At 42.1% G+C, this 14191-nt stretch overlaps 2 protein-coding genes across 2 annotated transcripts in view; one reads left to right on the top strand and one right to left on the bottom strand.

Moving 5' to 3' along the window:
• LOC137260980 (MOB kinase activator 3B-like) overlaps positions 1–14191 on the top strand; it is a 357679-nt gene that overhangs the window by 104750 nt on the left and 238738 nt on the right. The gene's annotated exons all lie outside the window — the stretch shown is intronic.
• LOC137260979 (ras-related protein Rap1-like) overlaps positions 1–14191 on the bottom strand; it is a 34128-nt gene that overhangs the window by 3797 nt on the left and 16140 nt on the right. The window contains exons 2-3 of the mRNA XM_067798570.1: positions 2644–2712; positions 778–863 (exon numbers count right to left, since the gene is read on the bottom strand). Coding sequence (XP_067654671.1) covers positions 778–863; positions 2644–2712 — 155 coding nt within the window. The remainder of the gene's footprint in view (positions 1–777; positions 864–2643; positions 2713–14191) is intronic.

Raw genomic sequence — 14191 nt, 5'->3', positions numbered from 1 at the left:
GTCGCCTGTGTGGTCACATCGAAGGCCCGGGTTCGATTCCTCACATAGGTACAAAGTGTGAAGCCCATTTTTGGTGCCCTCAGCCGTCATATTGCTGGGATCACAGAGGCTTGTATCGCTAAAAACTGCCATCAAGTTGTATACCGTCGCTAACGGAGACTTAGCACTGTACAAAAAGAGTGAGTGAGTTTAGTTGTACTCCGAACTCAGCAATATTACAGCTATATGGCGGCGGTCTGTAAATAATTGAGTCTGGACCAGACAATCCAGTGATCAACAACATGAGCATCGATCTGCGCAACTGGGAACCGATGACATGTGTCAACCAAGTCAGCGAGCCTGACCACCCGATCCCGTTAGTCGCTTCTTACGACAAGCATTGTCGCCTTTTATGGCAAGTATGGGTTACTGAAGGCCTATTCTACCCTGGGACCTTCACAGGTCCTGTACAAAAGGAGAAGGATGCGATTTTTCAAGCTTCCGAAGACCCTAGCTCCCAAAGTACTGCTAATGTTTGTGCTGTATGTCTCATTTTGTAGGTAAGTCTATTGGCTTGAAATGTGTGCATACTTTTAATGGGACAGATACAGCGATCATTGCTGAATTCACCCCGAAACGAACTTGGTGTGTCGACCTCGTTACCTCCATTTCCTTTTATATACTGCTAATACCCTGTTGACAGTACAGACCTAGACGGCAATGTTAGTTTTACACGCCCCTGTGTCTGGAATGTCGCTAAACTAAAATCACTCACTCTCTCACTCTGAGTATATATACCTGAGCTGACATGCGCAGTTCAAACAGTCTCATACAACAAGTCTCCCCGTCGACAGTCTCCCACGTGTCAAACTCGGCCCGCCTCCCTGTTCAACATGTATAAATTTTAAACAGTTACACCATATATTACATATACAATATACACTGCTCAGCATAAGTTAAAAGAATATACAACAGAAAGATTTTTCACATATAACTATAGTTGATCTGTCACATAACGAAGGATAACACCCGACCTTTCATTATTATAGGTACACCGTATTGCATATATGATTGATACCACTCCATAAAGTTAAAATAAAATTAAACAGAAATACGTTTTATATGTAACCATAGTTTGTGTGCCACATCAAGACGCATAATATTCGATTGGAAAAGCTACTGTGGTCTTTTGAAAACAGTGGGTGTTACCTAACTTATTTTCAGTGGTATACAATAAGCAATAAACAAACCATTAGAAAACACAGTCAACCACAATGACACACAGTTTATCACATACCCTCGTCGTATTTCACTCTGGTAAACATAATTCATGTATGGAATCCTAACAATTTATTGGACTGGTCTATATTTTCGACGGTCTCTTAGAGCATAGATAATCGCAAGTGCCATACATTAACATAAGATAGCTTCGACAATCTTGGCCCAGTCGCCCCTCCAAACTAAGGGTTCCCATTGCAATTCGCTATACAGAGTTGCGTCCCTTGGAAGGCGACACCCACATATGCTCGTGCGTTCGAATCCCGTTCGCCGTGGTTTTCGGTTCATCAGAACCATTCTTATACTCATGAACATGGGTTTCACCTTAGACCTTTTAGAGTAATCACCATAGAGTATTTTGATATTGGCTATTTTATGATATCTGTTATTTATAGATTTGAAAGGCATTACCGTATTGACAGGAATATTATTTCTACTGACAATTAGCGCATGTAAGCAATCACTATTTCGAATGATGATTCAGATCTTTGTGGTGGAGGTGTTAAACAGGGCTAAGAGTCGCGTTTTACTTTTTTGCACTTATTGTAAGAAAGTGTATTTACGCCGCCTGTAGCTGTATTCCAGCACTAGCACGGCGAGGGATACCAGAAATGGACAGAAATCCGGTTCTTCGGTGTGATGAAGGAACGCGTTAACCGCTAGGTTATTCAGCGTCCCTACTGGACCTAAAACGCGGCATGTGCGTGTTCGTGCGTGCGTACGGGCGTTTTTGTTTACTATCCGGGACACATGTAGGGTATATTGTTTCAGTTCAATGTAATGCCATGCTGCAGTTCTGTTGTGGATGCCCCATAAAGACATTAACCGAAGACACTGACTAGTCCTTGCTTCAAACCCTTATACCAAAAGCAGGCAGCGCAACATCAAGCACCACCTGTAACATCTTTGTCATGACGCGACCGGGGCTCGAACCACCGTCCTACCGCTATCCAGGCAAGCAGTCTCTCAACTAGACAACGGCGTTGATCTAGATCTACGGGATGTGGAGTCGACAAAGTCACTGCAGTGACTAATGTATACCCCTCTGGTTTATAGGGGCGGTGAGGTAGGCCAGTGGCTAAACACCGGGGTTCGATTCCCGCGGTTCATATTCAATGTAAAAGGAATTAAGGGTTTCTATCAACATCATTTATAGAGAGACTAAGGGAGGTGTTCAGATTGTTTAACTGAGAGCATCGTGCATCCACATTTCACTTATCTGTACCCATCGATACCTCAATGCGACAGATATCGCGATAATCTCTGCAACCACCGACCGCTATTTCCGGTTTTTGCCATCAGACCAGAACTATTTCATGATAGGCTCCTGTAGTTTTGCGCAAGTGTTCGAGCAGAGGCCCAGTGTCTCACAGAACAATGTCGTACCTTTGGAGGACTTCTGTAAGTGTTTCGTGCCGTCCCCACCATCAGAAGTGACGAAAGTGTGACAGAGAGCTGAAAATACAACAGCATAAATACATCTGACATTTGAAACAAGTCCGACATACATACCTCTGCCAGGATTGGAAGAAATTACATCTCTCTACCCTGACCTAGGGCAGGGAGGATGGCATTTCTGTTAGCCCAGCTTAACCCAATATCCTAAGATGCCATTTGTGACGCCACAGGGTATCTGTACATAGCTTCAGCGTGAACACGGTCCGCCATTATCTAGGGTATAATATATAAGTTTTGTTGAGGAAATATCGCAGACCAGTTCACTACTATAGCTTGGTTTTCGGTGTGACGTCGACCTCAAGGTCTAGCACAAATTTGACACAATTTTTCACGCTGCTAAGCGCAACCTGAGTGGCTATGGTTGTTTATTTATTTGTTTGTTTGTATGTTGTTTAACTTCGCAATTCGACATATTCAAGCTACATGTCGATCTATAAATAATCATGTCTTGACGAAACAATGCAGTGATCATAAACATCTTCCCAGTTGGGGTACAGTGACGTCAACTAATCGATTCCTTGACTCTTGCGACAAACATGGAATAATGAAGGTGTGGATCTACACCGATATCACAATAATAGAATGCACACTTCGATATATTAAGTTTATTCTAAAACCTATTAAATAGGAAGAAGAGGTCATGAAAAATGTGTAGAATGGGTGGCAGCAAAATTGTCTTAAGTCCACGCACGCACGCACGCACGCACGCACGCACGCACACCCAAGGATATTAGCTGTAGTGAATATAAGCATACATTACCTATTATTTTAGTATTACCATGGCCACAGCACTTTAAAGCATATCAGTGAGTGAGTTTAGTTTTACGCCGCACTCAGCAATATTACAGCTATATGGCGGCGGTCTGTAAATAATCGAGTCTTGACCAGACAATCCAGTGATCAACAACATGAGCATCGATCTGCGCAATTGGGAACCGATGACATGTGTCAACCAAGTCAGCGAGCCTGACCACCCGATCCCGTTAGTCGCCTCTTACGACAACCTGAGTCGCCTGTTATGGCAAGCATGGGTTGCTGAAGGCCTATTCTACCCCGGGACCTTCACGGGTCTTAAAGCATATCAATACTCGTGGGATTGTTGCCTGAAATCTCGGCTTAGATGGCACGAACACAGCGATGTTGCTGCCAGTAGGTATCCGTCCAGAACTACGTTGTGGTTCAAATATCAGAAACGCCCTGATCACGATTATAGGACTGTCAGCCCCATACCTGTGGTCGTGGGTGGGCGCTCCTCGTCCGCTGTGCGGGTTGTATACGATTCATTAACATCTGCAGATTTACACGCCATATCTCGAACCCACGAGCTAGCATAAGGAAACATAATATACAAGCTGCTTCCGTTATTTCGGTGAATGTCGTTACTGAAGGTCAAGTCATAGGTTCGAATCTCGCTCTCACGATCGCACTGAATTTATAATTGTCTATAAGTTCCGACCATAAAATTCCACAAAGACATAATTATGTTCGTCTGTTTGTTGTTTAATGTCACTATCCCACAAACATTCCACCTACATGGCTGGGGTCTGAAAACTGGATGCCTTTGGTTTGTCTGTCTTGGACTCGTAGGGCGTCGTGACATGGCTGACTTGCTCAGTCTATTAGGCAATAACTTACAGATTGTACAAGAAAAAAAAGAAGCAATTTCTGTGACATACTGGCGTCCTATTCTGGCCGTTTATTTATTTATTTACATCCATGGGCTTATTCTTTCAGTACAAACTTGGAGCAAGGCTAATTGCTGACGAATGCACCTGTGCAAATGCTCAGCACGCCATCTAATCAACATGACCGGTTCAGCCTGGTGACAAACCTCCGTACTTAAGTATATGAACAGCAAACCGAGGATTTATCTACATCGTGGCAAAACAATTATCCTGAAAGACGAACATATAGGAAGCATTATCCTCTCACCAGCAGTCGGCAAGAAAGTGAAGAATTTTGCATTATATATCTGGCGATGAGAGACTTCGCCCATGATAACAAGTAACGCTGTTCTATTAATATTCAATGTAGAATAAACACACAGCGTCATTTAAGTGTATTCAATTAGTTTCTATTTTGTATATGTTAAATCTGAGATAAAAGTCATTCTGAGATACTGCTTTAAGAAAACGTGGTTATTTTGAAAGAAATTCATAAGGGTACTTAAAACAAAATAATGCACGTTGCGGAATAGACGGACCATGAGGCCATCAGCATCTTCTGGGTGGAATTACCACGAGGACTGTGTAAGTTGATTCAAGTCTGGGCTTGTCGCCCTGCTGAATTGGCAGGTGAATGCGGCTTTACACCGTTTTCAGCAATATTTCAGCAATATCACTGTAAGGAACAGCAGAAATGGGCTGCACAGCTTGTATCAATGTTGGGAATTGAACCCGGGTCTTTGGCATGACAAGCGGACGTTTAAACCATTTGGCTACCCCTCTGCCCCTCCTCTGCTGAAATGTGTATATCGTGAACACCAAGATTCACATTTGAGCGCAAACACATACGGAAGTCAGTGATATGACGTGTGATTTCACAGACTTATTTGATGTTGAAACGGGTTTCATCATTAAACTGCTAATCCGATGAACATTTTTATCAGGCCATAATCTTGCATGACATAAAAGCATGTTATTACTTACAAGCAGGAGCCAGTGATATATTTACAAAAGGACCTCATGAATATTCACCAGCCAGTCGGTGTGAGGGGGCGAGTGTGTCAGTCTGGTGTGAGGGGGCGAGTGTGTCAGTCTGGTGTGAGAGCTAAGCGTTTACACGATTACCACTTTGATCAAACACTCACGATGACCTGTGTCATGCTGAAAAATCAAGACTCATTGAAAGGACAAATCAGGGATTCAAACCCGGAATCTGGCAAGGAAAAGGGACGCAAAGTTGTCTCAGTGCTGGGTCACACGTACACCCGTAGTAGTAGCTGTAGCGATAATAGTAGTAATACTAGTTGGTGTCATATTTGTATTTGAAGCAGTAGCAGTTGTAGTAGTAGTAGTAGTAGTAGTAGTAGTAGTAGTAGTAGTAGTAGTAGTAGGAGGAGGAGGAGGAGGAGGAGGAGGAGGAGGAGGTGCAGGAGGAGGGGATGGGGAGAGAGAGTAGTGACAATATGCTACCGTTGTGCTAGCCTGCCTATATTTGCTAGTTTTTGTACTTACACAACATGCTTTACTACCGACCCTCGGGCACATTAAAACCACGTGAATCAATGCGTACTGTATGAAACGTGGACGACAGGTGGTGCACATAAAGTGGTGACGTCATTCTCAACCTCAACAAAATGCACGACAAAGAGAAAATAATCGGTCGAGGCGGATATGTTTCATCTGACATTTAACGTCGACCGTGTTAGACATACTGATGTGAACTAAATACAGAACCTGCCACTGTATTAAAAACGTCTGAATATAAAAAAATCTGTAACGTTTGGAACTCTAAAACACGATGTTTGATTTTCTTGAAATCATATTCATCTTCGCATCGTTGCTGGCTTGTTCAGTGCGTTACACGTTTTTTTGTCGTCATTGCAATAAATAGAACGATGCTAGCTATCCTGAAGGTTGCATAAACACCTATGATATATGTCAGATTCGCCTCATACTCAAAGCATGCCGCTTGAATTACTTTAGAAAAGGCTTACATGAACTTGGGCACATTCCTTCAGGTCAAATCTAATATAGATATATTTTCAACATTTCAGAATGACGCTCCTGGCAATGAAATACCGTTTCTAAATATGTGCACGTACGATTTTAATAATATTGTTTAAGACCTTTTTCGCTGACCCGCATCTGCATCGCCACGCGTGCGTGAATAAAATCTGACGTCATATCCGGTCGTGATTCTATGAAGAAGATCAAAAGAGACATTGTGCGCGAGTAATGAAAATGGAATTAACCGGATTGTATATCTGTATATTTACCCAGTCTCCTGCTAAGACAAGATATAAACAAAACGCGTCAGTGAAACCGAGAAATAACAAAGTCTGGCGACGTCGAGCAACAATCTCGAAAGGACGCACTGTATGTCAGAATATACTGTTGGGGTGGGGGATGGGGATGGGGATGGGGATGGGGATGGTGAAACTATTTGTTAGCTTGGTTGTTGTTTGAAGTCTGCCGCCGCACACAGCAGTTTTTCAGTGATATGGCGTCAGCTTGTATATAACTGGGCCTGGACCAGACAATCCAATGATCAACAGCATGAGCATCAATCTACACAATTTGGTTGCGATGACATGTCGAGAGTGACTGACCACCCGATTCCCTTACCTGTCTCTTACGACAAGCATTACTGAAGACAAAATTCCATGTAAAAGGTGAAACAGATGTGACAAGAAGACAAAGTCATTAACATCTCCCGCAGTGGTAAAAATACTCTCCACGAATATGTCAGCGATGTCAGATGTACACTTTGATGTACCTCAGTAGTGTTGATAGTTGAAATAGAGTGACGTTCATGGATACCCACAAAATGGAAAGAGTGAGTGAGTGAGTGAGTTTTACGCCGCGTGCAACTATATGGCGGCGGTCTGTAAATAACCGAGTCTGGACCAGACAATCCAGTGATCAGCAACATGAGCATCGATCTGCGCATTTGGGAACCGATGACATGTGTCAACCAAGTCAGCGAGCTTGACCACCCGATCCTGTTAGTTGCCTCTTACGACAAGCATTGTCGCCTTTCATGGCAAACATGGGTTGCTGAAGGCCTTTTCTACCCCGGACCTTCACGGGTCCAAAATGGAAAGAGTGTATTGAAGGACTTTAAATTTCTTCTCCTGATACGAACACTATCACCAATTCCAAAGTAAAATTTATCCCCATGGAAACTGAAAACAAATATATAAGAATTCAGAAATCCAAAACTACCAAAAGGCACCACTTCACCACCAGAGATATCTATGTGCCAAGTCAGTGAAGAAATGATAAACGGTTTGAAAGTTTTGCTCCGGAAAAGAGCACAACACCAATTTCAGTCAAAATACAACTTGTTGCTATGGAAACGCAAAACATATTTCATTCAGAAATCAAAACTAGCACAAGGCACCAGTTCGTCACCGTATCTATATACCAGTTTTGATGAAGAAAAACCCCTAGCAAACTGCGTTGCGTTGGACAAAACTACTATGAATGGATCATAGAAAACAAGTGTCAGGAAAAGGGCAAACACGTCCTGCCCAATCGGTAGCGCTAATTGACTGGCCCAATCATAATTTGGCTTGAACGCCAGTCCAACCCCTGCAAACCATTACAGTGTATAGAAGCCTCCAGTTGTTCCCCTTCGCATTACATGTTCTAGGTCTTCAAAGAGAACATCCCTAGCTCATTTCAGTGAAAGGGATGTGTTCACGCCGCCTTAAACAATATCCTGGATTTATCAGCGTGTCTGTTTGACGGGGGCGGAATGCCCAGGGCGATACAGTCTTAGATGTTAACTACTTATGTGAAAACCCGGAGGCATCGTTAATCTGAGCACACTAGCTCGTTAAAAAGTCAAACCCAAAGTAAAACAGTTCTAAAATAGATTTCAGATAAATAAACTCCCCAGTAAACTAATGTACCTAGGGTAGACTGACGTTTAGTTTCTCATTATGTAAAATTATTATTGAAACGATCAGTTATTTTTAAACTGACATGGAGCGCCAGTGAGAATGGAGATTGAGAACTTGAGGACTTGTATTACGGCTTCAGCATTGAGTGAGTGAGTGAGTTCAGTTTTACGCTGATTTTAGCAATATTCAATCTATATCACGGTGGATAGTCTGTCGTACCTGAACCAAATATATCCAAGGAGGCCCATGCAAGTCTAGAAAATGTAACAAGTCTAGATTCCCTTAGCTTCAAATGAAGAAAGTCTCAGGGCTTCATTTCATTATATGTTTCCTTTTTACCATGGACGTTTTTAAGTAAAATATGTTCATTTCAGAGACTAGTTGTTAGTCTACACGGTGGCAGACACCTGAAATGAGCTTCACACATTGACCATGCGGGATATCGAACTTGGGTCCTCGGCGTTACGAGTGAACGCTTAAACCACTTGGCCCCCCCTATCGGCCCTCTTTAGCATTGCAGAAAGGGCTGGATTTTTTTAACATTATGCGGTTCGGGGACTGTGAGACAGGCTACCCTTAAAGTTTATCTCAGTTGATTACAATCACACATCTCACTCAGATTGTGTTCGGCAATTTAACTTTAGAAAATGGATAAAAAAATCTCGAACATAAACCAGACTTCACAAAACATGGCCCCATTGTTTTGGCAAGCTGCTTCATTGTCTCGGCGTATCAGTTCTTCAAGCGATTCAGTATCCAAACAATGTTAAGTAAGAATGGAAACAGCCACCGTATCACAGACATAACTGTCTTCCTCCAACAGTTGAATAAATCAAACGCCCTCACTTATATAAATACCCGTGGTAACAGATAATGTCATCGGAATACCTTTAACATATGGTGGGGGACTTGGGGGTCTCGCTTCGTATGAAAACAAACATAAACACGTATCCCAGAAAACCTTACGGTATATCCAGCTATTCTGTAACGAACCGATGCCTGTTCCAGTTTGTGTGGGAATTCACTATTTTTATTGGCCGAGCTCAGCTTTAGGTCCGGCAAATGGGGTCGTGATCGACTCAAAATACACTCCTTATGACGCTGATAGGTTTTGAGTGTCGAAAAAGCGTTTTAGTATTTGCTTTACCTCGGTATATAGCATTTATGGGGTTATCATTATCCGGAAATGTTTTTCCAAGCGGTGGTTGTTTGTTTCTGGCTTAAAGAGACGAGGAGGGATGGGGAAGAGGATATTAAACGGGTTAGAGGGTCATTAGGTTAAGTGAGTTTTAAATCATTACAATAGAGGATTAGCGAGGACACTGAAAACAGGGATCTGGTATTGCACCATGTTGGAATCTGGTCTTCGGTGTGACGAGTGAACGCTTTGAAACACCTGGCGACTCCATCACTTCCAGTTAGGTTGAGTTATTTTATTGTTTTTCCAGCACTTACACAGCGGGCAACCGAATGGGCTTCACACTTTGTGCCGGTCATGTGAATCGAACCCGGCCCAATGGCGTGACCAGTGAACACATTAACTGCTAGGCTGCCCAATAGCCCTAATGAGGCTGTGAAGATAATATAGTCCCTTTTGAATTTGGAAAATACCAGGGTTTCTGTGATATGTCAAAAACACGCTTCAGTTCTTCCTCCAGAATTCTGCTGAGATGCTGAAAGGTAGGCTAGACAAAGAGGCGTAAAACCCAATTCACTCACTTCTAAACCACATAACAATGACGACCCATTAACCCCAACCCCCACCCCCGCTACCCCCACCCCTAAAGGCAGACTCCATATTATGGGGTGGAATGATAAATACATATTAAATACGTCCTGGCGGTTCAGTTTGAAGAATAAAAACTTGTGTTAAGTGTAGCAAAGGGGAAAAGATGACAATGGTAAACAACCCGGCTATCCTATTGCACAAACAGCATAGGGCATGCGTGCGCACCGCACGTGCATTAGACAGATAAAACACCTGAAGATAATGACAATTTGTATTCGTTGCAGCAAGAGCCAGCAAGAGTATTAATAGAGGCATCAGCGTTGCATCCATTATTTTGAAAGTAAATTTGCTCCTTAGGACGATGGAATGACATTGTGGACATTGCGGCACTTGCTCTTGACGCCTAACCCTGGGTTCAGTTTCCCTACAAGACAGTTCCATGCCATGATAGTGCTGGAATATTTCGAAAAGCGGCGTAAAATCGTACTCACTCACATCAGTTCTCAAACTGATTATTTAATGGCATTAAAATTAATACCGAAAGTGTCTGAGAAGTGAGTGAACGACCTTTTGAACAGAATATGTATCGCTGACTCTTTTTAAAACTTGTTTAATCAACTGAATGAAATTATTTTATATGAATTCTATATATTGACCGCAAGTGTGTTATCCTACACGTCGATCAAGTCCTGATCAGAATAATGATTGCTAATTATAGACAGGGACAGGATGGTCCGGGACATGCATTGTATCACCCAAAACTGTGTTCCACAAGAGATATCGCTTGTGGGAGATCAGAAGATATATCCTAGGAGTTATCGCTTTGGCAGTAGATTTTGCACAATGCCCTGACAGTGCTGTGGTTAGAATATTTTAGGTTCATCAAATCTCTTGAATATAGAAACGTTCTTGCACTCGTGTCTTATCGCTGAATTGTAACTAATAGCAACTGTGTGAGGGTGAGTGTGAAGGGCACATTGTGATACATTGTAACCATGTGAGGAACTGAACTCGTGTCTTCGGCCAAGAGGCGAACCTCTTCAAAGATTGTTATGGTTCCTTCGACCATCAGTCATCTTTTTGTTTCGATTTCATTTTGAAATTACTCCAAAACACCAGGTGAAAGTATATCTCAGGAATCTTATACAAACCTCCGTTGATGGTGAGTGTGTTATCTGCACTCCCAGGGGTGTGAATTTCGACTTGATAACAGATAATCCCTAAAATGAATGTAATTAAATCGGGCTCACATAAGAAAATCACATTGCCCAATGTCTGTACTGGATCTTTCCCGTAACGAGATTGAAAACATACACTCCAAAAACCGCCTATTTATTCAGACATATGGATGACTGTTTCCGTAATTGTTTAAACCTGTGCTGTTATCTAGGTTTTGAAATTTATACCTATTTTCATCCAAAGCAGCGTTCTCTAGTGCACAAGGACCTGTATCGAGTTCCGATGAGAGATCTCACATAATCTGAGAGGCTTATTTGTGATAAGTCACGTGAACTTCTGGGCGTTCTGCATGCGTGAAAATCACGGGTAATCGTTTAATCTTTGAGGAATTTGGCAAGAAACACATTTGGGAGGCCGATCATTGGACTTTCATGAGCTGCTCGCCCCATGTGGGAACCAACAAACTTACATCAGGGTTTTTCCACGGAGTACTTGCATTTCTCGGAATTCGTTTCATGTAAAGTTGCACCACAGATAACTCAGTTGGTGGGATCAATGACGTGAGGTGATAATACGCTTGTGATATGCTAGAAGAGCTTCAAAGATAGTGTGCTGTGATTGACGCCTTGCTGTGGGGTGAGTGAGTGAGTGGGTGAATGATTCCTCAAAAAGTTTATTGTCAACCTGGGCATCGTCTTTAAAAGGAATCATCGCGCTGTGCCGTTTTATTCAAATCTTTACCGTAGATTCAAATCAATACACTCTTGTCATTTCTTCCATTTTAATTTTCGTTGATTAAAGACTGAAGCATTGCACGAAAGGCGTGTGTCCACCAAATGACGCTTAAATTATTGAATATCTTTTTTTTAAATATCTTTATCAAAACAATGTTGTTTAAAAAATTTAGATGCTAAGGTTATTGCAGTTTGGAAGGCTATGTAGGATAGAGCTCTCGGATCCTGATGGCCAATCGGTGAAATGGCCTTCTGAGCTAACCGTAATCGTTTCCGTGATACGCAAAAATACGAGGGCTTTTTACGGGTTTATTGCTTTTTTTAAACTTTTATTTACGGAAGGTGACTTTTATAATGCCGTTAACCCCATGAAACAAATGACGTATTTCTTTCATAGCAGTCAAAGTACTATGATCTGGTAAACAAATGGTTGATTAGACAACCTTAGCTGACGTGGACATGGAGTCGGCAATATCATAGAATGTAATGATCAGTGACAGGCATTCTGGGTACTGGGAACATTACTCTTCCGCAGCCCCACAGTGAAAGTCTGGTAGCACTGAACTCAAGAGATGATATCATCGCAGAACGAATATTTGAGTCAAATAGAAAACGAAAATAGAAAATCTACTCTCCTAGTAAATTTGAAAATATATTCTGAAACATCACATCAAGTCCAAAACGGAAGGATTCCTTGAGTTAATACAATCACCTGAATAATTATCACGACTTAACTATTTCTCAGAAATAGCAGACGCATGAAAGTCCAGGTTAGAACTGATCTACAGTAACCCATGCTTGTCGTAAGAGGAGACTGAAGAGATCCGGTGAGTAGGCTCGCTGACTTGGTTGATACATGTCATAGTATCCCAACTGCGTAGAACGATGATCATGCTGTTGATCACTGGTTGTCTGGTCCAGACTCAAATATTTACAGTCTTCGTATAGATGTGATATTGCTGAGTGCGGAGTTAAATAAATAAATACCAGCAAATTTAAATTATTTCCAGTAGTATATCATGTAAATATTATTTGCGAAGCTGGGACTTGATTTTCGAAGCGCTCTTGGAGTTAAGGTAGTCCTAAGTTGATGGTAATGCATGGCACTTGCAACTATTTTAGCGCTGAAGTCTTTGACTAATGCTGTACTGAGATGATTCGAGCAGTCCATTTATTCAGAGACTCAGTCAGACGAAATACCTCCAACTCTAATCGTTGCCACATCACCGTGTGGTGATACTTAGGCGAACTCTTATCACGACTCGCTGCCGTAAATCTACCAGAAATAGGAAAAGAAGTTTTAATGATACGCGCTGAAACAAGATCGGGCAGAATCGACAAGTTCGTCTGCTTTGAACCCGAATTAGCTGTGTGGAGAGAAGGTTCTCTAGACTCTCTTACTTAATGAACGGGTATTACAAACATTACAGTGTTTTATTATTTCTGTCACCTTCGTTTTCTTCTGTAAAAGTGAGTAAGCGAGTATGGTTTGAAGCCGCTTTTAGCAACATTCCAGCAATATGAAGCGGAGGACACTAGAAATGGACTTCATTCATTTACCCACGTGGGGAATGGAACACGGGTCCTCGCGTGAAGATGTAAGTGATGTTGCAGAGATGTCGTGAGGTGATACGAAGACAGGACGTGAAGAATATTACATCGCATCGCGTCGCGTCGCTCTTGGACGGCACCGCACAGCGCTATACCGTTTAGCAAGCGTAGTTTACTTACTCTCATTCTGTTTGCATCTCATTCTGCCTACAGACACAATAAAAGTGTAGGCAGAATGAGAGAAATCAGGCCACCCCTAATTTAGAAATGGACTTGCCCATGACAATAAACTAACACAATCTTGATTGTATTCACATTTTGTTTATAGTAGATGGTATGATTATATATGAAGTATGAACATTTGTACACCAGAAGTTTTAAATTTCCATGTTCATATCATCTTTATCATTCCCGTTGGAGACGTTCGCTGCGTTTAGTGGCAGTGAAGAGCATGGATATGGTTCAGACAAACACTCACAGTCAAGACGAATTGTGTAGGATCCTGTCAGGTCTAAGGGGCGCAACCCTGGATCACCAATGAATCCACTGTAGCTCGAGAAGAAGGGTGGTGCATAAGATTCATCCTCTAAATACATGTGATACTTAATTCCAGTTTCCTTGTGACATGCATCAGCTTAGTGTTTTCATTAGTGGAACGTCAGAAATGTCAAAGAGAAAGTGATGGCGCGGCGTTTACCAAAAATATAAGGA

Source organism: Haliotis asinina, chromosome 14 (assembly GCF_037392515.1).
Source record: "Haliotis asinina isolate JCU_RB_2024 chromosome 14, JCU_Hal_asi_v2, whole genome shotgun sequence".
NCBI lineage: Eukaryota > Metazoa > Mollusca > Gastropoda > Lepetellida > Haliotidae > Haliotis > Haliotis asinina.
Note: the sequence above shows the minus strand (reverse complement) of the source record. Positions and strands in the feature narration are given on the sequence as shown.